This window comes from Eulemur rufifrons, chromosome 1 (assembly GCF_041146395.1).
Source record: "Eulemur rufifrons isolate Redbay chromosome 1, OSU_ERuf_1, whole genome shotgun sequence".
Classification (NCBI taxonomy): domain Eukaryota; kingdom Metazoa; phylum Chordata; class Mammalia; order Primates; family Lemuridae; genus Eulemur; species Eulemur rufifrons.
In genome coordinates, this window is record NC_090983.1 from 17,918,054 (window position 1) to 17,945,935 (window position 27,882).

Below are 27,882 nucleotides of genomic sequence, written 5' to 3' on the forward strand. Positions count from 1 at the left end.
AAGTTTATTTATAGCTCACTGGCTAGCCATTGTCTCCTCTAGGGGGTGAGGATCTAGACCTGACAGGCTCTTGAACCTCAGGCTTTCTAGCTCAGGTTTGCAGGCCCAAGGGCAATGCAGGTGTATTCTTCTTCCCCTCCCCTCTCTTTTTTGGACTCACAGTCCAGAAACCCAGCAAATTCTCATGTAAGATAGAAAGATTTTCTTTATTAATGACCCCAACCGTATTTCTTTAGATACAGGAGTTTTGAACTCAAATACTTAGGAGAAAACAAGTTAAGATTGCATTATCCTGCAACATACTGCAAAGCGAAAACAGCCTGGAAAAGAGGGTGGGAGGGAAGGCGGGGTGAGGGAGGGAAGATAAAGAAAAGGAATTAAGTTGATCAAGTGGAATTCTTTTTTTTTTAATTCTTAGGAACTATGAAGTCCTTGCAAGCACAGCTCGTTTCTGCAGATTATTTTCCAAACGTGTACAAAATGGAACCAAAATGGAGAATCCCTTAAGAACCTGAAGAGGTGCAACATTAAAAGCTACGATTATCCAGTAGCAAGTGTTCCAGCCTTCAGTTGCCAGACGCTTCCTCCTCCTATTCCCAGGAGTTAGCGGGATGAAAACGTCTTCCCCCTTTGAAAGGAGAGAGAAATGTGAAGGCCAGTTTCCGGCTGCCCTTTCCTCCCATCCCATACTCCCGGACTAGATGGGACCCCAAAGAGACACCAAAAAGAGGTGAAAAAGTCCTAGATTCCTTAGGCAGGGGTATTGGAACCACAGGGCACGGGCTAAGATCCAGTTTTCAGAGAATGGTTTCACCATCTCTTCCTTCCTATTATTGAATACTTTAGGGTACCAGGGAATATCTGTGTTAAGCACACAAAGACATTAAATGAACCACGTTAAATAGGAGCATCACTCATCTACAATTTCTGGATGGCCCAGATGTACCTGAATTTCATACTGGACTCAACTGTCTACCTTTCAGGGCTCCCAGACAGCAGTTCCTTATCTATCACCATGGGGACAAGAGGTTCAAAGCAATCCTCAAAACCTCCAAGATTAAAGGCATTTCTGCTACCACGTGCTGACTACATTCTGGCTTACAGAACACACCGTCTGGTTCTAGGCTCCTGAGACAAGGCGTCCTGTTCTACCCGGATTTCTCCAGAAGGGCCAGCTGGTTTCCAAAGACAGCCTGTAACTGGAACCTTAAGGATATGTGGTAAAACAGCCTGGAAGCTCGAGCTGAGAACTACAGGAAATCAGAGCAAGAACCAAACCAAACCAAACCAAACCAAAAACCAAACAAATAAGGGTACTACATCTTTCCTGCCCTGAATGTCCCACCCACTCCAAAATGAAGGCATAATTTATTACCCTTCCCCCCAAAATGAAAAGCTCCCGAGTGTTTAATTCTGGGCAGCACACTGGGGGTACTGACACTGTCAGCTGTTGATCCAGGGCCCTGTTTCTCACAGCAGGCCCGCCACCCTATTTCACCCTGTCCGCGCTTCTGCAGACTCCTCCTGCTCCGTTGTGCGGAGGTCCCAGCTTCTCCTGCTCATAGCTGAGCCACTTCACTCCCACCCACCCTTAGTAACATGATCTGGTTTTCAGGGTGGATGCAGTTGTCTGCATCCCGCTTCTCCTTTCTGGGGCCCAACTCTGCCAAAGAGAGGTCACAGAACAGACAGGGCCAGAGCTGGTCTTTTAAGTCCCAAGATAGTGGTTATGGATGATTTGTTCATTTCAAGGACTCATCCTTTCCCCAGGTCCCCCATCAGGACAGGCAGCCGACTGTCGGCTGGCTGTGGAATAGCGCAGTGGCCACTTGGTGGGCCTTCCTCCTGACTGGATAAGCAGTTACTGGGGCTGAAGGGTGACACAGGCAGCCTTGGGACTATTCCGATCCACAGCCTTCCAGTCTGGTTGTGACGGGCCACCCAGGTCATCTCCTGGCATCTATTAAACTGCCCATCTCTCTACCGGCGAAAGCAGCATGAAATTGGCGGCCTCAAATCTGAAGTCACTAAAGTGGTACCTGGTGAGAAAAGGACCCCGAAGAGCAAGCAGGGAAAAGGGAAACTGCAGATGCCAGGATGAAGACCAGGTTCTGGGGGAGCAGCCAGAATACATGTGTCCCAGGGCACAGCCTTTCACCTGCCCAACCCACCTTGTTGGTCACTTTGCCCAGCTTAGGATCTGCCAAGAAGCTGCAGGGTAGAAGAAACAATGCTGCCATTTCATTGCATGGCATTTGGACACCTCTCTCTGAGCAGAGACTCCATCTAGACTGAACACCATTCCTTAGGCTCTGGGTGGCAGACACAGAGCTGCTACAGAGAAAGGCCTCTGCCTAAAGAAGTCAGGGGTGACTTAAACTGCTTTGTGTAAGTGCCTGATGTTTCTGGGACTGTAAGCCTCACCTATTGCTCAGGTACTCACATCCTTTCAAATGGCAGCAGAAACTAACTTGGTAGAAGCTGCATCACAGGCCAGGCGAAGGAGCGTGAAGCCCCACGCATACCACCCTACATGAAAGGTTTGCCCCAGGAGTACTGGGTGTTGGCAAACACAATGGCTAGGAGGGGAGGCTTAATTTATCTCAAGACCTTTAGTTCAAACAACACAAAAGATAGCACATCTTGTGAACAGGATTTCCTAAGTCTCACCAGATGGATGGGGGACCAAGAACTAGCACCCTGCACAAAGACAGGACTCTCTAGGCTCTAGGCCACGCTGGCCTCTCTGGCACTCAGAGCCACACGCTGTTTAGAACTCTGCTCATCATTTCCATCCCTGATAAAGACCTTCCTCTCCATGCAAACTTCCTCTTGAGAAGACAACCATGAAAAAGAACACTTGAAGGGTGGTGCCAGGCTTATTTACTCAACTAAATACCCAAAAAGCAACTCGCTCAATTTCTCTAGGACCACGAGAAGGGCAAGACCAACCTCTCAACTCAGGCCCAAAGAGACCATGGCTTCTTTGTAACAAGGCCCCCTTGCTTTTTTCCTAGCCCATTCAGGAGTGAAAAACCTGTTAATCCCATCTTCAGTCTATCTGCTCAGACCTGCTGGCCTCACATGTAGCTGCTGTCCAGACACCTGGAGGGCCAGGCCACCCACACCCACGACTTTCTTCTTGGTGGGCTCAGGAGGGGTAGGTGGTCCTGCTACGGTACTGCCCTACTTACGTGATTGTTTTCATTTCTTTTTTCTCGGCATCTGGGCGTGCACGGTTAAGCACCTTGAGGAAGTCAGATGTTTTTGCCCGCATACGTGTGTGAATATAGGCCTGGGAACAAACACGACAGGTACTGAAGCAGAGTCATGTTCTAGAAAGACAGCTTTGTTTCCATTAGGAGATGTGATCAGGAAAGTTTGGCTGCACCCTGGGACTGACCTAGGCCAAGCAGGGAAGCAGGAAGGTGAGGAATTTGGAGATAAATTCATCTCTCTGATATGGGGAGGTATGGGAGAAAGTGGCTTGATGAAGAAAGACCATGATTTCTTGAAGCCTCTGGAATTACCTATGTAAGAGTCAGATCCACAGCCTGAACTACAGGAACAGCTTTTGTTAGGAGCTCTGAACTCTTTAGGGAAGACAGACTTGGAGCACAGGAGCTGAGATGCGGGCCCCCTCACCTTAGAGCACTTGATGTGGTAGTGCAGGTAGTCCCGGAACGTGTGGATCAGGTTGATGGTGTTATCTCGAGCGCTGGCATTGGTGTGGCGAGGGAACAGCACTGACAGTGGGGACACAAACAAGGTGTCAGGGTATAACACAAATGCCAAAGGGCCGGGAAAAACAGCAGCCTATAGTGAGTCTCACTCTCTCTAAGCTGAAGTACAATCCACTTGTTCCAGCACTCCTGGCCTCCGTTAGGGTTTTGTCGAGACAAGGAAAGGATAAATAGCACAACCAGGGGATGTGCCCCTGAGCACAAAAGGAAGAGCCCATGATGGAAAAACCAGGGTTTGACCCTGGCCACGCATCCCAGGTCCAGATTCTGGGGCTGTGCATGCTGAAACCAACCCCTTGTCTGCCACACACCTACTGGCTTCTGTCTCTGCAGCTCGGCAGACCCACGGTGACATGAACTGGCTATGTGGGAAACAGTTTACCTGAAGGAATCAGATTGGGAAATAAGGCTGCCTATCCTGGGTTCTTGGTGCTAAAATACAAAGTAAAGTAAGTCTTCACAGAAACAGATGCCAGAGTATCCCATATTCTTGCTGTGAAAACCAAACACTAAGGTAGAAGGACCCGAACCCTCTTGGCAGGCCAGGCGGGGGAGCTCCTCTGGCTGGGGCTGAGCAAAGTGCCCCTGTGCACCAGGCACCTGAAGACCTGCGCAGCCGCTGCGCGGTCCTCTGCACCGGCGCCCACCTGCACCCTTCTCCCCCTGGCGCTCTGGAATCCTCCGTGCCTGCCGCACCTCCTCTACTCACTGCCCTCACCCACCACGAAATCCCCTGAGGTATCTCAAGCTTTGCTGAAGTGAAAAGGAATGGCTCCTAAGAAGGGCTGGCATTCCTGGGTCAGTTTGCCCTGGCCTAAAAAGAACACCAAGTAGTCGATAACTGTATTTCAAAGACTAACGTGCTTATGACAGTAAGTCTGTCAGAACGTACAGCTTAGATGTAATGAAATACAGTAAATCAACTCATTCATCACCAAAAAACAGGTAAACATTCAGCACTGAGGTGAATTAAATGAAATTTCACAAAGGGAGACATTCCAGTGGCATCAGGCACAGCGTGTGAACGAGCTGCTATTCCACACTGTCAGCTGCACTGATCGGGCAGCTCACGAGGCTGAAGCAACAGGCAGACTCAAGTTCTCTGGCGTGTAACTGGAATATGCCAATCATGGCTGGAGCTCAGGCTTAATAAGCAAAAAACCAAGAAATGCCAAAGGACAGAAAACTCCCGTCCAGCTGCTTCATAACGCTTACGTGGCTCTATGCTTAACTACTGACATCACAGTTCAGTCTTAAGATTTTTCCTTAAGATTTAAGAAAAACGGGAAAAAAAGAAAAAGGAAATGATTACTATATAAAAATAGCACATAGCCTGCTCTGTAATTAATGCTCTGTGATACCCTTCCTACATTATAACAATGGCAATGGGAACAACTTAGTATGCCTGTTTTTGCCCATCTTAAAATGTTAACCAAGATTCTGTGCAGATTTAGGCGTTCTGCAGTGTGAACTCAATAAAGCTGCACAAAAGTGGCAAAGGTACCCTGCTCACCAAAGGTGATGTAGCCAATGTTGTCACCCACGGCGGCATCTGTGTCTTTCAGCTCCAGAGGAGGTTCCCTGTGGCTAAAGAGGACCTGGGGGGCTGTGTGGCTGGCTCTGCGTCCTTCTTTGAACTCCTGCCAAGAGAAAGCAAAAGCAACCAGAAGAGAAGTGGGTGTAAGACGAACGGCAACCTATGCTATGGGGTTTGCCCTGTGCAGTGTGACTTTTGTAGCCCTCTGAACCAGATGATTAGAAATAAAACTACACCAAACCTGGAATATTACAAGTGCTGGCTGCTATCAGTGCACTTCAGATTCAAAAGGCAGGGACTGCGAAGTACTTAAAAGTCAGATCTTCAAAACATGATGAAAACACTGTTAATAATCCTTTTCCCTTTCTCTCTTTTTTCATGAGATAGGGTCTCACTCTGTCACCCAGATAGGAGTGCAGTGGCATTATCATAGCTCACAGCAACCTAACTCCTGAGCTTAAGTGATTCTCCTGCCTTAGCTTCCCAAGTAGCTGGACTACAGGTGCACCACCAACACCCAGCTAATTAAAAAAAAAAAAAAAAATTTTTTTTTGCAGAGATGGGGTCTTACTATGTTGCCCAGGCTGGTCTCAAACTCGTGGCCTCAAATGATCCTCCTGCCTTAGCCCCCCAAAGTCCTGGGATTACAGCTGTGAGCCACCGTGCCCAGCTCTTCCCTTTCTCTTATTTTGGACCAACATAGGTGATAAAATTATTAATATAGCTGAGACTGTGTTAATTGCAAAGTCCATGCATTCCCATGTAAACAGACGAGTGACAAGGCTTTCCTCTCTCAGCCAGATTTGCAAGAACAGAAGTAGATTTTCTAGCAATGCCAGTAACACTGGATGATTCAAATCTAATCCACTGAGTGGGCCTTCCAAGATGATGGTTATAGGATGGCCAAAGGATGGCTATGCAAGGTCTCTCTGTCCTACAAGACACAGCTGTGTGATCTGCAGTGCTCTTCCACTGCTGCTCAAATATTACCTCCTCCATAACACCACCTCCGACAGCCAGGGTAGGTGGCTGCTCTCTTGCTGGAGTTGTCATGTCTTTTCTACAAACCTCTACTATGACACTGTACTTATTCATTAAGGCATCTGGCTTCCCTACCTTTGGTTAAGAGTTCCTCATGCCCCAAATCCTGCTTTATTCTAGTCATCTTTGTGTCTACTCCTCTGCCCTTCACAGAGACTGTTTAGCACGTAGCTTGCTAAGTGAAAGAAAGCACTTCTACCCTAGCTGATTTAGCAAAGAAGAAGCAGGGGCTGTTTCCACTGGCAGGCAGGAAAAATATACGCTCACCAGCAAGCCTCCAGCAATTAGTGGCAAAGGAAAAAGGTAACACCTGAGGAGTCCCAACGCCCAGTCTGGGACCTCACCCGTTTTGCATATTGCCCCTCAAGCAAGCACTCCTTGGCTTCTGTAATGGTTGGAGGAAAATAAATGATCATAAACTGGGTTACGTTAGCTCCTTTTTGAACACATTTTGTTCCCCAATAGCAGGGGAGGAAGGGAAGGAGTCAAGATCATCCCTAATGGAAATTCCCAAACCAAAACTTCTGAAATTGCCCTTCTCTAGAAAACATCTTTTGTTCTACAAAGGGGTTAGGAAGCTTTCTAACTTCTACTGGTTTTACTCTTCAGCCTCAGAGAATCAAACAGAACAGATAAATAAACATCTGCATTTTTTTTTTATTAAGTGTCTTTAAGGTTCCAATTCACAGGTACATGAGGTGTTTACGAGATGGGGGTATTTGTAAACCTGTGGTGACTTATTAGCAGTTTATCAGTTCTGCATATGGAAAATAATACATTTAAGATTCAGTCAACAATATGCTTCTGGCTTGGGACAATCCTTTGGATAATCTATGTCTTTGCTTCTTCTTGGTTCTCTTTCTTGAATAAAACTTAAAAAGAAAAACCAAAACAAAACCCAAACAGCCCCCCTTCATCATTAGTGTCTTTGTTACATATAAACCAGCAATACTGCCTCTTTTCTCTCCCTGTGGCTAGGATGTCTTCTGGACATCGTATTATTTTTCTCTTCTGTCAAGGTACAATTTATCAGAAAGTTCAGAATAAATCCAAATATCATAGGAATTTACTATATGAAAAAGGTAGCATCTTAAATCAGAGGTGTAAACATGGACTTTTACAGAATTCCGACCGGAACCTCAGTGCGTCCAGTTCAGGAAAACATTCTATAGATATAAACATGCAAACAGATATAGAGGGCCCTCAAAATAACATCTTCACAACTGCCTAAGAGGCAGATTGCTCATGTCTTGACCCTGAACATATAGAAACCAGTGGTTTCCATTTAACTTTTCTCAGTTACTTAGTTACTAGCTTGACTTTAGGACCTTATGGTAGGAAAAGAATTCTAGTTCATTATAAGCTAATCTACAAAAGCATAACTGCTGGACCTATTGCTTTTCATGGAATGAACGCTAAAATGATGCCACCTACCAGACTTTCTCCAGCACTCAGCTGGTATGCCTATAATCATAATACACCAACCCCAGCAGGAGGACACCCATGTGAGTGACGAATAAACTTCCTATTCCCTAAAGGTAACGAGCATCCTAAGAGCCCGCCTGCCAGATGACTAGGGCAGGACTTGTATGCTGATCAGGGGATGTGCATGCTGGCAGGGCAAAGTCCACAAAAGCCCACAGCAAGCACATTAGTAACCATGAGGAACTTCAATGTTCCTAGGGTATGACTTTCTGTGCCAGGCATCCATCAGTCTCCTTTCTCCTAGAGATTTAAAATTCTAGGCCCAGGACAAAACTCAAGACAATTTATTTTTGGGGAAAACCTCAAAAAAGTGCCAGTTTTCTAAATTACTCCAGCCTTCAAATTTGGAAAGGGTGACAGGGCAGAAGACTGGGCACAGCCTTTTCACGTTCCTAGACACCAACTGGCCTACACTGCACTCTAGTTAGGGGAGTCACTAACCAGAAACACTGTTAATGCCAAAATGGAAAAGAGGCTTTGTTTTGACTTTTAGATTAAGTGTCCAACCACAGGTACCTTGAGGGAGGAGTTTAAATTCATATGCAAAGGCCAGGCACAGTGGCCCACGCCTGTAAACCTAGCACTTGGGAGGTGGAGGTGGGAGGATCGCTTGAGGTTAGGAGTCTGAGACCAGCCTAAGTAAAAGTGAGACCTCGTCTCTACAAACAAATAGAAAAATTAGCCAGATGTGGTGGCACGCACCTGTAGTCTCAGCTACTCAGGAGGCTGAGGCAGGAGGATCACTTAAGACCAGGAGTGTGAGGTTGCAGTGAGCTTTGATAACCCCACTGCACTCTCGCTCAGGCAACAAAGTGAGACCCTGTCTCAAAACCCCTCCTCCAAAATTCCCCTAAGGAACAAATCTCCAGTAAATTCTCCAAGATAAGATCTGTTTAAAGTATGAAAATAAGTTGTTTCCTGGAATAAAATGGAAGACGGTAAAAAACTAGCCAAATCTAAATATACACTTCATAGCTTTTAAAATTAGTCTGTCAGTCTGGATTTCACCCAATTTCTGAGCTACTGCAGTTATCCCTGTCAATTCTGCATAAAAACACATGAAATGCCTGTCTAGGGGCTTACTTTTAGGATCCAGGAGATACGTATCTCTATATATTTTTTTTCATCAAGTTCAGTACTTGCAAATGCTAAAGTGTCAGTATTCCAATTTTTCTGCACAGGGATCCTAAACTAGAGTTTCTGATTAATTAGCCAAAACACAAAAAGCCACTAGAGATGGGTCAAATTGAGGATATCACTTTTGAAGATTTCCCTAGCCACTTAGAAGGCCGCACGTAAAGTATCCTCACTGTTAAGCACAGCTGTCTTTCAACTCTATTTTGCAAAAAAGATTGTCTCAAAGTTTAAAAATCTTCATCACTCTGCCAAGGAACAAAATGAGGGATTTAAAGTTTTTAAAGAATTTAATCACTGTGCTAGATTTTGAATGCTGAGCCATCTCAAAAGAAACCAGCCTGGATACCATCCCACCAATGAACTCTCTTATGTCCTAGAGCCAGCAACCAATTGGCCAGCAGACAACATGACAAAGCCACAATGGGTGTCTGACGACCTGAATGCAACCGCACCAAAAACCCAATTACAAAATGTCCTGTTAACGCCCATTATTCTTAGAAGATGAGCTGCTTCTGAGCGAAGCACTCCATGGTGACTCATCCCAACTCATGCCCAGTCTCTCCTCTGTTAGGTCAACAATTCCACTCAACAACACATTATCTACTACCTAAGGATTTGCTATAGACTCCAACCTGGAAAGACCTTAGGACTAAATCAAGACACGAGTAGACCTTGCTAGAACTCTGAGGAAATACAAAATGGTAGGAAACTCAACCAAGCTTCAGATCAAAGACCCCATGGTAGGCAGGATACTTAAATACTCAGTCATAGTATGTTTAATACTCAATTCTTCTAGTCCTGTCCTCAAAAGACTAGAACCACTATGAAAAAATGTAACATTCAGTGAATTCTGTGGGGGTTGTTTAGTTAAATCTTTAACAAGTTCCTGCATCAACAGAGCTGCTAGTTCTCTTTTCTATAATTATGGTGTGTTTTGGGGCAAAGGTATAAATCACCATGCCCTGGTTTCCCTCCAAGATGCTACTCCATACCTGCATAAACACCTTTCCAATGACCACATCGTCGTCATCCTTAAACACTGTGCTGAAGACTACCGTGACTCTGTCCTTTTTAGACTCAACATACCTGAGGGGAACAAAACCCATGAAAGTTAAGTACAGCATCAGAATGGGGTTTTGTCAATAACTTCATCAAGTGAAGACTAAAAGTCATAAATCTCTTAATTCATAAAACAAAGGTGTGCCAAGTGAGACTAGGTATTTATGGCCACAAAGTCAATGTAAACAATGCATGCCCCAAAAGAGAGGCAGGAGATGGAAATTACCAAAAGTAGATTTTATTAACTTGTGTATATATAGTATGACATGGAAAAGAGTGATTCCCAGAACTCCACTTTTTAAAATTTTCTTTATATACTATGAGACTCATAGTATGTAGATAATCTAAGAGTTGCAATAACACAGAACCCACGGTCACTTTGCCTCCTGATTATCCAGGCTATACTCTTAAAGAGGACTTAGAATAATGGTGCCTTAACCCTGCAGTCCCCAACTCCTTGTGGCCTGTAAGGGACTGGGCCGCAGAGCTCCTCCAGCAACCCCACCCATGGAAAAACTGTCTTCCATGAAACTGGCTACTGATGCCAAAAAGCTCGGGGACGGTTGCCTTAAAAGAAAGCATTAGATTCTCTCTTCATATTTTGTTAACTCTCAGTATCTGAAGACTAGAAGAGGTGGTCAGTTTTTCCCCCTATCATATATATCTTGGCTTAAGGAATTTTACGAGAAAACACTTCAAGGGAGTTCACACAACAGAATTTAAGCTTTGAGTCATATTTCTTTCAGTAAGTGCCATCCTGGTGTGACAGCCACACCTGGACTTGAGGACCAAATTCTATACTCACATGGTCTCATCATCCCTATAATGGATAACTGCCCTGTTCTCTCCTTCCTTGCCTTCTTCTTGGAATTGGAAATATTTCTCAAAGACAGAGGCAAAACAATTTCGCTTCAACATGCCAGCCTGATGTACAATGGAATCCTTGGATGCAGGCAGATTTTCAAGGTCGTATAGCAAAGAGACATTGTATCCTGTGGGGAAGAAAATATCCAGCATTTATATTACAAAAAAAAAAAAAAAAGCTTACTAATCTCTCCCAAGTCAACAGAGACTAGAGGCAATTAAAAAAAAATTAGCATTCTAATAACATTTGTTCTGTGTCTGCACATTTAACCCAGGTAGAATGTTTTCTATTTCCATCTACCTCACAGTATAAAATAAGGTGAAATTCTTTCAAAAAAAAAATCCTGTAAATATATATAGCTAATTAACAAATGCTAAGCAAAAATCTGGATCAATATTAGATGACTGATTGCAAATATGAAATGGGAGGGAGTCACAATCTGGAAATTTTGATTAGAAGTTTAGTGTTCCACAGCAGTTGTGAAGGGGATTACTGAATCACTTATTTTCCTGATAGTTTAACATGCCAAATGTCAACATGGTTAGCAGCTGGAGAGCTTTCTCATAATAAAACATACCCCGTTACATGCCATTGCAAACCCTTTGTGAGAGGAGGCAATGTAGAAAAACCCAAATATCTGCTCATATATATACCTCCCAATAGTTTTTATTTGAATACACTGTAAAATTTTCAAAGTTTCTTTAATATTTTACTTCATTGGATCTCCATAACAATTCTCTAAAGTAGGCAGGGCAGATATGGTTATTCTCATTTTACAGAGCAAAAAAGAGGTTCAAAGAGGCAAAGTGACTTGTTGAATGCAGCATGATATACAAGTGTAGGGCCACTCTATTCTGAGCTAAACAGAAACTGGGTACAAATCCTGAACTTGAAAAACTGCCTAACTTCTACAACTAAAAAAAAGGGGACGGGTAAGGAGATGAGGGAGACTGTTGTGAGCATTAAAAGAATGTACAGTATTTAAAGTGCGTGGAACACAGTGGGCCATCAATACAGAGGCTGAAATCCAAGTTTGCTGACCACAATACCATTCTGCCTCTTTATGGCATGTCTACTATGAATTTCAGGAAATAGGGCAAGAACATTTGATTAAATAATCAAATGATTAATAAGTGCTAAAAAGCCTGCAGATGTTTTTACAAGAATATTTGTGTATTACTGAAGATCATTTCATATTGTAATCTAGACAACTGATAGGGATACCTCTACCAGAACTGTATGAATCTCACACTTCCAAATTATCTCAAACCTTTATAGTGCATCACTATTTTATTTCTTCCCCAAGAACATTCCTGAGGTCTGTGTTTTTTTGCAGATACTCTTTGAGAGCATGGGCTGTCTAAATCTTTGCTCTGATAATGCTTAGCACATTTTTGGCACTCCAATATTAAATAACATCAATCATCATTCCATTTTGGGTATATGAAAACCAGATAAGCACATAGAGTACAAGATGATTCGATTAAAAAGAAACTATGATGAATAAATCATACTGACGATGAAGAGAAGTAAACATCCAGTATGGCCTGAGTTTTCCAAACTTGCCTAGACAGACTTACTAAAAAAGAGGAGAGATGCCACTTTCACACACTTTTACACTTTGCACTGGTATGAACACAGGGCCTGCAATCTGGCAATGTCTGTGCTTTAGTACGAGGTGGAAGAGAAAGCCCGGGGACAGAAACATAAACTCTCTGTGTTAGGATCTCAGCTGTGACAAGTATGCCCAAGACTTCCAATGAGATCTTTCCGTTCTAGAGCTTTTTGTTTTTTTCTTAAATTTCTTGATTCCTCTTAAAGCCTTCACAATGTTATTTATCTTGGTTTTTATTTCTGTGATACATTTATTTCATCAATTTGGAGATTAAGATATTTCAGTATTCTTTATGAACTATCGTCCTCAAAGCTTGTATCCACAAATACTCAGTAACAATTTGCATTCCAAAGGCATCTTTCTTTATTAGAGACTTTGTTTCCAGAAGACAAAAAGGTATTCTAATGGGGGTGTTAAGGTGGTGTCATGCTGTAAAAATGTCAAAAGGTGAGGAAACAAGCTAGCAAAAGTTCAAATGATCGTACTTCTTCGTTCTCACTTTGGGACCCTACTAAATGCCTCAGAATTTGAGACATATCATTGAATCACCAGGGTGAAAATGCTGTTTGATTTTCCCACTTTAAACCTCCTTTGAAGCAGTGTTAACATAGCTATTCTACTCAAGGATGACACGGTGCTTTCAATTCCTCTGGCCCTGAATGCAGAGATCACCTATTACAAGACTGGATTAAAGAGGGGACATTTTCTATTACTTGAAAATATAATAGTGTTGTGACTGTTCCTCTTCCTTCTCCAAACATGCAGTGTGCAGAAAAAGGTGTTACTGGGAGCTGAGGGTGGGATTCAATGTTTGCTCAGTCTTCTCAAAGGCATTTTAATCACCATGAGCAAACAAAGGTGGCCTTTTGGCTGGAAGATTAAGGAAGAGTCACTTGGCCCCATGAAGTAAATGTTAAAAATACCATACATCAATTCTGTACATCCCACTGTGTACCACACAGGACAAAGCAAAGCCCCTTAAAAGCTGTTTTTATGGAGGGAATGGGAACTGGACTTATGCAGAAATATTTGTAAAATAAATAATATTTAAACAAAATCCTTTGGCTGAAAAAAGCATAATACAATAGGACACATGTCTTCCCATGTCATTCCATAGCTGCTCATGTAACTACATACCTGATTCTGGATTTACCAAGAAACTCCCGTACACCCTCTTTAATAACTAGGTGGAAAAAACAAACAAACAAACAAACATTAATCAAAAGGCCATGATAATTTCATTATTTTTAAAGCACTGTACTTGCTAAGCTCTTCCTAAGCCAGCATTCTTCCTAACTTTCATTTGGTAGATGGGAAAACTAGACACAAAGGGGAAGCAGATTTATCTAAGTCACCGAACAGGCCACTCATAGAACTGCGATTAGAATCCAAAAGGTTACCTTAGGATCTTTCAATGAAAGCTCTCCCTTTACTCTTTTAGGACCCGACCACACCCTTTATATGTTCTTTGTTCTCCAGATTTTACATTGTACTTAATCATCTTTTGAGAGCAGAAGGATGCCAAATGCAAGGGAGAGAAGAGATTACGTTAGTTAGCTATTGAGCACAGGATAAGCCACTAACCCAGGTGAATGAAGCAATAAAAATGGGAATGTTGGGAACCGATTTCTGTTAGCCTACTAATCTTGTATGCTTTAAAATTACTTAGTGCATAAACAGCTTTTAAGGCAAAAGACAATGGATAATGGAATCTTACCCAGCTATTAATATTGGTGGGTCCACAGAAGGTTGCACACTCTACATGTCTTTTCCCCTAAACCAATACTTACTGCTGGCTACTTTCCAGCTTTTTAAAATAAATGAAAAAACAAGAGACCCTTTTATACCTTCTGTCATGGTTTGAATGTCCCCTCCAAAACTCATGTTGAAATTTAATTGCCATTGTGATGGTAAAAGGTGATTAGGCCATAAGGGCTCTACTCTCATGAGTGGATTAAGGATTAATGTCCATATTGGGGAATGGGTTTGTTACTATAAGAGCGACTTGTTAAAAAAAAAAATAAGCGAGTTTGGCCCTCTCTTGCCCTTCCTTCCTCTGCCATGGGATGACACAGCACGAAGGTCCTTGCCAGATGCTGGCGCCACACTCTTGGACTTCCTAGCCTCCAGAACTGTGAGCCAACTAAGCTTGTTTTCGTTATAAATTATCCAGTCTGTGGCACTGTGTTATAGCCAACACAAAACAGACTGAGACACCTTCCTAATTTTTCTCTACAAGTGTGACTGCTTCACCTGATAGAAACTGCTCCTAGATTGACATGGTTTAAGAAACAAACTTTTTATTTTAAAAGTAGTTCTGACTTAAATGTTGTGTGGGATACATCAAGCAGCAGAAAGGCAGTTATTTAGGATAGAAAGAAAATAAATATTAAGGTCACTAACAATCTAATAAGCTTTTTGTTTAAGAGGCAAAACACAGACATGGGTTATTAATAACCCTCATTAAAAACTCATCATTAGAGAGGGAAGATGTCATCACTATTCCATAAGAAGTTAAAACTGAGACCTAAATACTAAAAACTCAGTAGTACAACAGGCTGCAGGATTTTGTCTATAAGCATCCACTCAATTTCCAACACTACTGCACCACAAACACACTTATAATCCTTTAGTATTTTCCAAGATACCAAAAAGATGGGCGGAGGGTACTTAATCTATTAATGTGGTAAGTTACCAAATTAAAAATGAACAAAAGCACAAACTTCGTTTTAGTTCTAAGAGTTATATATGCTTGTTTTAAAGAATTTCATTAGCCAGAGAAAAGCACTGTGAACACAGGTAGCGGCAGAGTCGAACTCCACGCGAGGAGGTCCTGTCTTAGTCACTGCTGTGTTCTCAGCGCCCAGAGCAACACCTGCACACAGGAACATGCAGCAAATATCTGAAGAAATATCAATGTTTTTCTTCTCATTTTATCTTCATGGTACTCTCTACGTAGTATTAAAAAGAATAGGAACAGGGATGGGCGCAGTGGCTCATGCCTGTAATCCTAGCACTCTGGGAGGCCGAGGTGGGTGGATCGCTCGAGGACAGGAGTTTGAGACCAGCTTGATCAAGAGCGAGACCCCCATCTCTACTAAAAATAGAAAGAAAGTATCTGGCCAACTAAAATATATAGATATAGAAAAAATTAGCCGGGCACAGTGGCGCATGCCTGTAGTCCCAGCTACTCGGGAGGCTGAGGCAGGAGGATCGCTTAAGCCCAGGAGTTAGAGGTTGCTGTGAGCTAGGCTGATGCCACGGCACTCACTCTAGCCTGGGCAACAGAGCGAGACTCTGTCAAAAAAAAAAAAAAGAATAGGAACAAATCATCTATTTTATATCTCATTTGAAAAAATTATCCCTCTTACTCTTTCAAAGTAACTTAAGTAATGACCTGTAAATAGTCCATTGAACAATAATTTCTTAGTATTTCACATATTGATTTAACCATTTTCCTATAGTTGGAAGGAATTCTCAGCTGGCAAAACTTGGATAATAGAGTAGAGCTCAAAGCATGAATCAATGATTACTTGCTTATACAAAGGCAAAAGGTAAGTAATGTCATGTGTGGTTCCTGTTTGGTGATCACATAGGCACTGTGAAGTATCTCTTTTACAGAAGAGGAACTGAAGGGAGGGGTTCAAGGTCACAGAGTTTGTTGGTGGCACAGAAAGAGGTGACCTACAGGTGTCCCACATACCACTTCTCCTAAGGAGTTTTGGGGGAAAAAAGTAACATGCATATCCCACAAGAATTTTAACCAGCATGCTACCTCTGAGCTACAATTCTGTGTTGCATGTACTACTGGTACTAGGAACAAGAGGAAATCAGATGTGGTTTCAGAAACCACAGCCCCTAAGATTGAGTTTAATTCCAAGCTTGCTTATTTAGTATTCTGAGATCTAAGAGGAACTTAGTGCCAAATTTATACCATGCTCAAAATTTATACCATGCTCAACTCCCTTTGGCAAAACCAGCAAACACTTCCCTGTTCATTTGCAATTTTAACTATGACTCACTTTTGAATTTGTGCCCCCTCTCCCACTCTAACACCAGGAGATGGGTGGAGGCAACCTACACTCATCACCATTAGACCTTCTCAGCCCAGCAGCAGAGGCGTTCTGCTTTTAAAAAGGGCCTCTGACAAAGTAATAAGCTTCCTGTGGTTATCACAGGCTGGTCACTGTTTAACCAACCCAAGGAGCCATTTACTGTGCATTCTGCTCCAACACTGTGAATGTCACTTACTCCACTTGAGTGGGTGGAGTTGGTTCTTTGACCCTTGAGGTAGCTACAAGAACAACACTGTGTTCTGGAGTTCCATTGTAAGAAAAGCACAGAACAGAAAGGAGATTTAAAAAATCTAGCTTAACGCTTCCTTTCCCTTCCAGGACTATTATCACTGTACCTAGACCTTTATTTGTTTTTAAAACAGAAAACTGAGACAGGGTCTGTCACCCAGGCTGGACTCAAACCTCTGAGCTCAAGAAATCCTCTCGCCTTAGCCTCTAAAAAGTAGTTAGGACTACAGGTGTGCACCACCAGGTCTGGCTTGCATCTAGATCTTTAAAGAGAGAGGATTATCCAGGAAAATGATTATACAACTTATGAAAAGAAGAATTAGCCACTAACTTTTATATAATATTCCTTCATAAACTTTATAAAGGACTAGGTCTTCCTCCTGAAACTTTTCTTTTTCCAGTAAAATAACCCTGAATCCAAATTCTCTAAATATTTCTTCTTTCCTTGAACTTATGGGGCAAATCAATTGTGTTTGAATAACTAAGGGAAGCAACTACCTAGGGCTTTGGGTATTCTGGTTGGTTCAGACCAATTTTAGTTTTATATGAAAAAAAAATTTGTCAAGTTTTTGATCATATTCCTTTACAAACAGCACTTTATTACATAAATTTTAAATAATTCAAAAGCTACTACTCTTTTCAGAAAGAAAACAGAAATGGTTGCATATTCATTCAACCTGTATATTCATTCAACCAACTAAGTAGAACCTAGTTTGTTAAAACTAAGATATTTGAAAACTGATTCAGGAACTGAGTCATACTTCCTGCTCTAAGACCCAACCACAACGTGCACACACTGGTGTAATAGCGTTTTCTTTCTTCCATAAATGGCTCTCCCCAGAGCAAATACAGTTCAACAGGAACCAAACCTGCTACTTTAGCCATTGAAAGAAGCCAGTGAAAAAGGCATAGCCATTAAGAGTTTCATAATGTCTGGACATCCCTTCTTATTTCCCCTAAAGTAGTTATAAGGAAGAGGAGACATTTAGAGAGGCCAGCTCTAAAAAACACTAAATTAAAAATTTAAAGGAAGGTTATTTGTTCCTAAACTTCTAGAATGAGAAACTAAGATTACAGAATTTAAACAAGCCAGAAGTTATATATTTGCCTTGATAATGTTACAAAAATAGAACAGAACCTGTGTCATTCTTACAATGGCTATTTTTGTACTGGTCAAGGAAAAGTATTCTTTGCTATGTTTTCAGAGAACTAAAGCTGTTTTTGTTTCCACTGTTTTACAAAATCCTGGTAGCATGTAAAATTTGAAAAACGGCAGGTCCTTTTAAGATTTTGATAATGTTATTAAACTTTCGTTAGAGAACATCTTTATTCTTCAAGATAAAAAGCAAGCAGGCAAAGAGCCAAAACCTTTTCTGGGGCTGGGCGCAGTGGCTCATGCCTGTAATCCTAGCACTCTGGGAGGCCGAGGTGGGAGGATCGCTCGAGGTCAGGAGTTCGAGACCAGCTTGAGCAAGAGCGAGACCCCCGTCTCTACTAAAAATAGAAAGAAATGATTTGGACAGCTAAAAAATATATATAGAAAAAATTAGCTGGGCATGGTAGCACATGCCTGTAGTCCCAGCTACTCGGGAGGCTGAGGCAGGAGGATTGCTTGAGCTCAGGAGTTTGAGGTTGCTGTGAGCTAGGCACTCTAGCCCGGGCAACAGAGTGAGAATCTGTCTCAAAAAACAAAAAACAAAACAAAACAAAACAAAAAAAACCTTTTCTGGGAAACACACATCTTTACATCATTATGGGAGTTGAGTCAAGAGCCCCTAGTTAGGCGAGCAAGCTGTCCAGAGTGGCCTGTGCCAGAGGGGTCATTTAGTGCTATGGCTCTCCTATGAGTAGCAAGCTGCCAATAAAAGGTGAGGAGGAAGTAAGAGTTCTAAGGAAAATGACGTGGAACTTACCTCATCAGCACCATGTGCCTGAAGTTCCTTGTAGAATTTCAAAGAAATACTGACCATCACTTTTGTTTTGTCTCCATTAGGATTTGAAATATGATAGAGGACCCCATCAAAATCTGTAAGGAATAATAAATAAGACTGCTGAACTTGGGAATGGGGAATGGTATCTCAAGGCACCTACCTTGCCGTAGGCCAAAAGAAAGACCCATTATAAGAAAGCATATTAAAATGGCATTTATCTTAAATCCATGTGTGACATACTGAGACAGAATTGCTGAGTACCCATCTCTTTGCTCTTTATTAAAATTATAAATCTATGTTTTGTTTCTTTTTTAGTCTAGTCAAGTGAATTTGTGGGAGTGGAGACAGAACAAAGAAATCTGTAACTGGTTGTGATTAACTAATTGTAAACACCACTGCACTCAGACCAGCCTACAAAACTATACTTAATCACAGCTTGGTGCTGAAAGAATTTTTTAAAAAACTTTTATTTGGGATGCACTTTAAACATGCATATAAGCAAAAAGAACAGTATAATGAACTCCCATCCCCATCATTCAGCTTCAGGAATTACCAATACAAGGCTAATTCTTGTTTCATTTAGAGATTTCCCCTTGATAATTTATTTTGAAGCAAATCCCAGACATCACATCATTTCATTCATAAATACTTCAGAATGTATCTTTGGAAGATAAAGAACACAAGGTTACGTTTTTAAAACACACAACCACAATACTACTCCCATGCCTAAGGCTTCACAGAAAGCAGCAACATGTCCCACTGACTTGCTGAACAGGTCTGCAGCATGTTCTTGTTTCCCTACTACTTGAGTACTAGGTAAACTAAGATTGATGGCTACTTAAAGATAATATAATGTAATATTTCTAAATTTAAAAAAAGCCTTAGTTGCATTATGAATTAAACCCAAACTTCTAAAATATCAGCAGGTAACTTTACATGGTCATCAATGGATTAAATAGATGAGATGGTCGTCTGTAATAAAGAGCTCAGAAAGACTTGACAAGTGATAGTACCCATAATGTCAAATCTTATTTTAGGAACAATTTTATTTTCTGTTTTTTTAATATTACACCTTTCTTAATAAGGTTGAGAAAAAGACACTTACCTGCAAATGTTACTTCTACTGCTTCTGGTTTGTTTCTATAAAACAAAACAAAACAAAACAAAACAAAGGGCCCTTAGTTAAGCTGTGTTGCTGCTTGTGTTCAAGGGGAACTGGAAAGGCTCCTGAGCCTTACTTAAGATCAGACCACTTTGTATAAATCTTAGATTACTGCCGATGAGAGCATACAATTCATTTTTTCATGCACCTGAACCTCTGGACTTATTTAAAATGGAAGAGAAAGACAGCTATAGCTTCTGTTTTTCACCTGCTGTTGTATCTCTTGCCATTATCAGTGCTTACTTTCAATTCTGAATTCCCTAAGAACATCATAAATACATGTCTGTACATGAGCACCACAAAATGCCATCTTTTGGTCAATGCCTCCCCCACAGGATATAGTGATAGGAGTAGTACATTCAGCAGGAAAATGGCTAAGTATTATATAAAGTAGAATGGTTGTGATTTGCGTAAAGTGAAAGGATGACTCTGGGCTGTAAAACAAAACAGCAAGTTCTATTCCATTTCAAAAACCACCTGTAAGGGAGGTGGCCGGGCAAGGGCATTATACATAACCTAAACTTTTGTACCATCACAATATGCTGAAATAATAATAATAATAATAAAAAGAACAACACCTGTAAGTCTTTCTACTCATCTTTCCCTCTTCCTTTACATCACCAAAGTACTCACCACTCACCTTCACGAAGCCCTCTGGTTCTATCCTGGTTTTGTTATTAAATTCTAGCTCTGCACTTACACAGAAAAGTGCTGCACAAAATAACACTGTGAAATCACTGAGGATAGTCAAGACATCTGTTTTACAACTTTAGCTTTCTCAGGCTCATGTTTTGGTACAAACTTACACCATGAATGCCTTTGTTTTCTCACTTATCATCAATAAAATGAAAGAATACAAATGAACCTATTTACCTCATGGAACTACTACAGATAAAACAAGAGAACAGATCTGAAATAAAGCATCCTGGAAGGCAATGACTACCTAGTATCTTCTGTGTGATTCGCAGCTTAGCCTGGCACATGACCTACATTCTACCTATAAACAATGATCAGTTTACCCTTGGTGAAAGTCACTTTATATCATCCCCCCCCCGTTCTCCTCAAAGCTAATGACAGGAAACAAATGAAGATTCTCCTGCTTGCTGCCTATAATGCAGTGATTCCACTTTGCCTTATGGGCTAACAGACAAGATGTACACATTTTCACATTTATTTCTGCCTAACTTGCTCAAGACCTCTCAATCAAGTACATATCTTATGCTATCTCTGCTTCCTTACCTGTGAAAGGAACCAAGACTGAGTTGCTCTCCAGGGTTACTGGGAAATAATGGAATATATAACATGGTTTATGACTGTTAAAAAGCTGATACAGAGGTCAAACAATACTTTTCAAGGAAACTGGCTTCTACTAAGCAAATACTAGCCCTTCTGAAAATCAGCCTATATGAATCATATACCAAGTTCCACGTGCTTCTCAAAGCCATCTATATGTGACTTAGGAAAAGCATGTTGGGTGTCTCTAAGAATGGAAGGATCAAGTGGGTTTATGGAGAAGCAATGAGTCCAGAATAAGAGAAAAGAGCTAGATGAAAATTTAAATTGCTTCTGAGCTTTCATTTTGAAACTGTAGCCAGGAAACAAAGGCAATGAATGGCCAAAAACCATTTTTCACCTCTGGAAAACAAGAGCAAAGGACAAAGAAGTAGAAATATTCATCATAGCCCATCTGAATGAAATATCAAGAGGATGACCAATGGGAGGAAGCACTGAAGCATATTTTCCTGGGGAAGGCTGGCTGTGCCAAAGAGTCAGGAAAAAGCCCATAAATTCCATCATCACTTAGTAGGTGATTTAGTTTTCTTCTTTTTTTTAGGCTTTAACCCAGTCGAGGAGGGATGAGTTCCTCACTCTCCCACTTCTTCACCAGATCTGAGAAAAATCAACTATTAATAAATCTTAGGGGTTCAAGGCATAAACATTTTGACTCTCTGAAATTCTGAATTTCTCTAGGTATAAAGTACCTTCTCCCCAGCGGGAGAAGTCACAAGATTGATCCTAAGTGGTTTGCTGCCTGACTTAGGACTATCTGTCAAATCACTGCCATATTTTAGTTTACTATTTATGGCTGCACAAAAGGTTGCAGAGGAGAAAGGCTGCTGAGGAGAGCATTAGGCCCCAGGAGACTTCATGAGAGGTCACCTGGGAGTTAGAGAACGCCATGTCCCAACAAGGACACTGAGTGTGAAATATCCCGGGTAACAGGATTGATTGTTTCTCCAGGTGCTTGTTATTTTACTTTCGTGGTTTAAAATCATGCAGACACAGGAGTAGATTGGCCTGGAGGAAAGCGTACCATTGAATAGGCCAAAACGACAAATGGTTAAGTTATTAAACATCTGCTAAAGTTTCAGATGCTGGGAATCAGTTTAATTACAGAAAAAATAAGTCCTTCAGAGTTCAATTAAGTTGTCACTTACTGGCTATGTGACCACAGGCAATGTAACTCAAGTGTCACTGGGCCTCAGGGTCCTCTTCTATAAAATGGGGCAAAAAGACCTACCTCACAAGGTTGCTGTGAAGATGAATTGAGATGATATATGTACAGTAGTCCTCTCTTGTCCGTGGGGGATACATTCCAAGACCCCCAGTGGATGATTAAAATTGTGGATAGTACCGAACCCTAGCTGAGGAACACCAAGGTCACCTTTTTACCTAAAGAAAGCACTTTACAGCTTCTCTTTAGCATATCGAAATTGCCAGCATCACTACTCTTGTTTTGGGCCATGATTAAGTAAAGGGTTACTTGAACACAGCACCACAATGTTGCAATAGTTGATCTATACAGTGTGGATATGCTGGACAAAGGAAAGATTTATGTCCAGGGTGGGACGGTGCAAGATTTTATTATACTACTCAGAACAGCGCACAATTTAAAACTTACGAATTATTTATTTCTGGGATTTTCCATTTAATATATTTGGACCATGGTTGACTGCGGGTAACTGAAACTGCAGAAAGTGAAACCATGGATAATGGGGGACTACTATACAGCAAAGTTTCCCAACCAGTGTCTCCTGTTTGAGTTACAGATATGCTGAGATAATGATCCCATAGCCCTTAGGGCAGCCAGTGGCAGGATCCTTAGGTTAGACCATTTACCCAAATGTGCCATACAAATATGATCATGTTCTATGTGTGTCACATGATAAACGAGGTCAAGAATCACTGTGAAGGATGCCTAGCACAGTGCTTGATACATAGCAGTTACCCAAGGCCTACCCTCCCCAACCCCAAGAGCCCTAGTTTTCTCCACTGTAAATGGGATCTACTGTCTGTCACAAAAGCTACGTATTTTAAAGTTAAATGAAACCCTCTTAAAGCATATAGCACAATGCCTGGTTCACAGAAGGTGATAAATTGGTTTTTCTTCTAGGTGCAGTCAGAGGAGACCAACTGTGGTTGGGAGAGGTTTTAGGATTGCGGTAACTTCCTGAATCAGGAATTGCTTAGCAGTACAAGGAGAAAGAGGACTCCGACTAGCGCCAGTCTGTTGTAATCTCTGGAATCCTAGAACAAGCCAGCTGGGTAAGTCCTCAGAGTTACTGACTGGACAGCCCAAGACACTAAAACACATTCAATCCATTCAGATGGGTTTCGAGAGCTATTCTCAAAATCCTTTGGAAAAAAATTTCTTCCATCTTTTTCTAAGGAAGCTCCTGGAATGTCAATAATCAGTCAAAAATGGATCATATTAGGTCAGAGGTGGTCCTATTCTCTGCTAAGCCATATCTCAAAAAATATGGAGAAAAGGAGACCTAAAAGCTAATTCACACAATGTCAGAAAAGTGATAGCTCCTAAAGAAACCAAGAATTATTCTATCTGGCTTCATTAATTCCTTCAAGAAACATTTACTGAACTGACTCTATACACAATGAGGATGTTGGCAAAACAAAAATGACTAAAATTTTAGACCCAGCCCCTAAGGAGTCATCAGTTTGGTGGAGTGCATCTCTGGGGCCAGAGGGCAGGCAGCAGTGTGTAACTATAACGACTTGTAAAAAGACCAACCAGATCTTCTTAGCAAGTCAGACACTACATTCCATTTCTTCTAAATGTTAAACAATGTCCTAATTCTAACTCATTTCAAACCAGCCTGTCTCTCTGAGGACATATGCAGCACATTCGGGAATGAGAACAAGCTATCAGCAAGATGTAATTTATGCCTTTCTCAAATTTCTCTTGCCATAATCCTCGCCCACCCCAACTGGCACGGCTTGCTTACTGAGCTTCACTCCCCCTCACTGAACTACAGCTCCCCACAATGTGCACAGGCTGTGGCACGGAGCCAGCATACACGTAAAATCAACGGCAATTTGCATCTGACAGCATTTCTTCAATTTTGGACTCCAGACTCTAGCTAAGTTGACAGGCCTAGCTTCTGAGGCTGAAAAGGTTCTTGGTGTGCATACTAACAAAAGAATTAAATTAATTTGCCAGATTACTTCTGCTTTAATTAGGGGTTTGGGTACGAATTCTTAAATGAAAACGCAATGCTGTTGATTAGACCTGTGCATGAGGTTATGTGCAGTGTTGGGGTATAGCTTTTTAACCACTCACATTCTCTCAGTTTGGAGGCTGTTGGGAAGACAATTTACCTATAATTATCACTTTGTGAGGATACATGGATCATTTGAATAAGCCACTCCCAGGAGTGTGATAGGAAAAAGTAAAAGCAATTTGTTTGGAACAAACCGTAGGCTTTGTTGAATTGCCTCCAAATTAAAAGGTTATCATAACCAAATGTATTCTTGAACAGTTTAGATGACAGAACTGCTTTACTCAGAAGGAAGTTTAGCTTTTAGTAGGATGTCATAGGCAAGAAGATTCAGCAAGATGATCCAAGAGGAATCATTAAAAAAAGATCAACATCAAAAGGAAAATTAATGCAATGCACTTCGAAGTATGTGCCACAGAACTATTTTTAAGACTGTCGCATGCTTTCATTTTCAGTAGCTGGAACAGTGCTGTCCAATAGAACTTTCTGCAATAATGGAAATGGTCCACATCTGTGATAAGCACAGCAGCTTACTCGCCACATGTGGCAACTGAGCACCACAAATGTAGCTTGTGACTGAGGAACTCAATTTTAAATTTATTTCACCTCAATTAATTTTTACTTAAATTTAGCCAGTCACATGTATAGCTATCTTACTAGACATCCTAGAGCTGGAAGGCACATTCTGGAACGGTTGCTCTGAATTGTACTTTCCCCAATTGGTTTATTCTGAGAAGTGTAAAATGCAGGGTGGAGCTGACATTTCCCAGCAGGTTCCCACACTGGCAAAGCCTTTCAAATCTCTTAGGTTTCTCCTCCAAGCTACTCCCTTTCTTTAATGTCTTGCTCTGATCTCCACTCCAACACCTCACCCCTTAGCTCCTCCATAACTTAGCTATTAGGCTCTCTGAAAGGCCCTCTTTTTCTGTTGCTGCTTGGTGCTGAGCGCTGGTAGAATCCCATAAATGTTTATGATGATCACACCAGGCAAGGCTTTGTTGAAGTTCTGGTGTAGGCATGAGCCTTGATAAATATTTAACTGCTTCGCTCCTGCCTCATCTTACTGGGATGCCTGAAAACTTACACTTGTTTTAGGCTTCTGCTAGGTGTTAAAACTGTAACACTAGGAAAGCCCTATCTACTAGGCACCATATCATAGTATCTTCTCAAAGATTTTCAAAGTAATTTTCAGCAGAATATTTTGAGCTCACTTATTGAAAGTCACATCTCAAAGGGGAGATGGGCCAGAATAAAACCCGAAACTTAGCTCCCCCCTCCCCCATTCAACTTTGCTACAATGCACACCTTTGTAAAAAATGTTTTGGAAGTTGTAATTTATGTCTTCCAGACTTGAGGGCCTACTTTAATCCCTCTGAAAGGGTTAGCTGTTATTTTTAAGAATAGTTTTCTAAAAGAAAAAGAGCTGAATAATGGGCCACATTTTAGAATCACAAGTTACTAACACACAAATAGATACGTGAACACACTCCTACAGTAAAAGGCATGCCTCTACTTGAAAATACATAGCCATTTATCTTGTAGATCAGCTTATAACCACCCAGGTCTCATTCTTTGCTAGTCTGGACCTGAGGATGCATTAAGATCAGTTGTGAAAATGGAGAAGTTAATTCAACTTCCTCCTGTGTGCTACACTGCTCAAAAAAAGTACATAGCAATCACCCAAAATAAGACCTGGGCTGATTCACTTGAGTATTTAAAACGCAAAGCAACTGGAAAGAGGGGCTGAAGATAAGAAAGAAGCAAGTCAGCTTAAAATATAAGCAACTGCAGCTCCTGGCAGGAAACACTATTGCTCCTGCACACATTACTTCAAGGAAAGTAGTGCTTTGTTTTACAGACAAAAATCTGCGGCATTATGAAAGAGACAGGACACACAATATAGTCAATTTAAGCGGTGAGTTAGTACTCTTTTTTTTTTTATAATGTCTTTTAAGCCGTAAGTGCATTATGACCACTTAGAATTTCCCTTCCACCAATCCTCTCTCATCTGTGGATCTCCAAGTACTTTCCTATTACTAGTTCCCAGTTCACCAGAAACAGTTCGCACTTATTTCCTCAACTGCAAAACCAAGATGTGAAGCTCCATCCTCCCAGATGGGGAAATGAGGCAAAGGGACTGGCCACAAGCCACCAAAAATTAGAACCCTCGGCTCATGTTTTAAATATATAAGAAAAGCAAAGCAGCTTTGGGGGAGGAGGTTGTTTGTCTTCTACTGATTCTTGTGTTTGACAGAGAAGGCTGCCTTGGAAATATGCTCTAAGCTTATCTTTAAAAAATACCAATCATAAGAAAGGTTATCTCAGAACTTTACAGATTCTGGAGGTTTTGACGTGTGTTAACTGGGCCGGGGTTACCACAGAAGAAATCAAAGACCAAGGGTCTCCTATAAGAATTTAAAAGATAACCAGATAAAGGATAGTGGGTGGGGAAAGAGCATTAGAACCTCAGAAGAAAGATAAGGAAGGGGTGTGGATCTTAGCTTTGCTTGAGAAATATGTAACAAAATGGCCAGTGTCTCTCACAGTAGGGTTCAGGGAAGGGGAACTAGAGAGATCGCATTTTTCTGGCTGCAAGACTGGGTCGGCTTTCAGTCTTCCCTCCTGCTCCTTTTAGAGGACATGGGGGTGGGGAACTAGAACGCTGGTGGCGATCTGGGCCTGCATCTTCCCTCCTCCAGTCCTGGGAATTCCTGAAAACTCCTTCCAACCCAATTCCAAACGGGCTCTCTCTGGCTTCAGTACAATGTCGGGGAATACGGAGGGAAGGGTCTCCTTTCTCGCCCAGAGGGCAGTAGGCTTCTCCAGCGCGAGTTCCAGCCCAAGCTGCCCTCACGTCCCACAGGTCTCCAACCCTTTGGCATGCACTCTCCTGTCTGCTCGCTGCTTCCGCATCCCTCCTCCGAGCCTCTCCCCACGCATCTCTGCCCTTCACCCCGCCGCACCCAATCGCCTCCCACGTCTGTCCCGCCGGGGCAGCCCCTACACCCTGCCAGGCCTCCCATCTTTCTCCTCCAGGTCTGGGGGGCTGGACGACCCCACTGGGGGCATTTGCTGGGGTCAACTCTGCCTCCCCCACAACCCACGGCCGCGCGCTCACCCTGCGGCCGCGTTCTCGAACTTGAGCGCGAGCGTCTCCTCGATGATGCGGTTGTTCACCTCCAGCAGGATCATGGCGGCGGCTGCCCCGAGCAGGGGAAGGAGAAACAAGGGCGGGTGAGGGTGGGTTAGGGAAGGAAGGATTGAGGGAGCGGCCCTGCTGCCCCCTCAGGAGGGGGGCTGGGTGGGGTAGGAGGTTAAGGGAGAAGGGGAAAGGGATCGGGGTGGAGGGAGGGGGAAGACGCACGCGCTGGCCCACGCACGCCCTGACTGTGGAGATACCCACCCACCCAACCGACCTGGCCCCAGAAGCCTGAACCCGCCTGCCGAGCCGCCGCCGCCGCCGCTGCTGCCGCCTCACCGGGAAGC

At 42.2% G+C, this 27,882-nt stretch overlaps 1 protein-coding gene across 2 annotated transcripts; it reads right to left on the reverse strand.

Moving 5' to 3' along the window:
• Positions 1–187: 187 nt before the first annotated feature.
• ARPC2 (actin related protein 2/3 complex subunit 2) lies at positions 188–27,882 on the reverse strand. 2 transcript variants are annotated; one of them, XM_069480110.1, is made up of 11 exons: positions 27,813–27,882; positions 27,515–27,596; positions 19,823–19,857; positions 18,700–18,812; positions 13,620–13,665; positions 10,808–10,994; positions 9,936–10,029; positions 5,257–5,383; positions 3,646–3,746; positions 3,195–3,295; positions 188–628 (listed from the first exon to the last, which is right to left on the reverse strand). In XM_069480110.1, the coding sequence occupies exons 2-11, from the start codon at positions 27,586–27,588 to the stop codon at positions 604–606; spliced, it is 903 nt and encodes a 300-aa protein (XP_069336211.1). In that variant the 5' UTR covers positions 27,589–27,596; positions 27,813–27,882; the 3' UTR covers positions 188–603. The 2 variants fall into 2 exon arrangements, with proteins under 2 accessions (XP_069336211.1, XP_069336303.1); XM_069480202.1 differs by lacking the exon at positions 27,813–27,882 and having other exon boundaries at positions 27,515–27,666.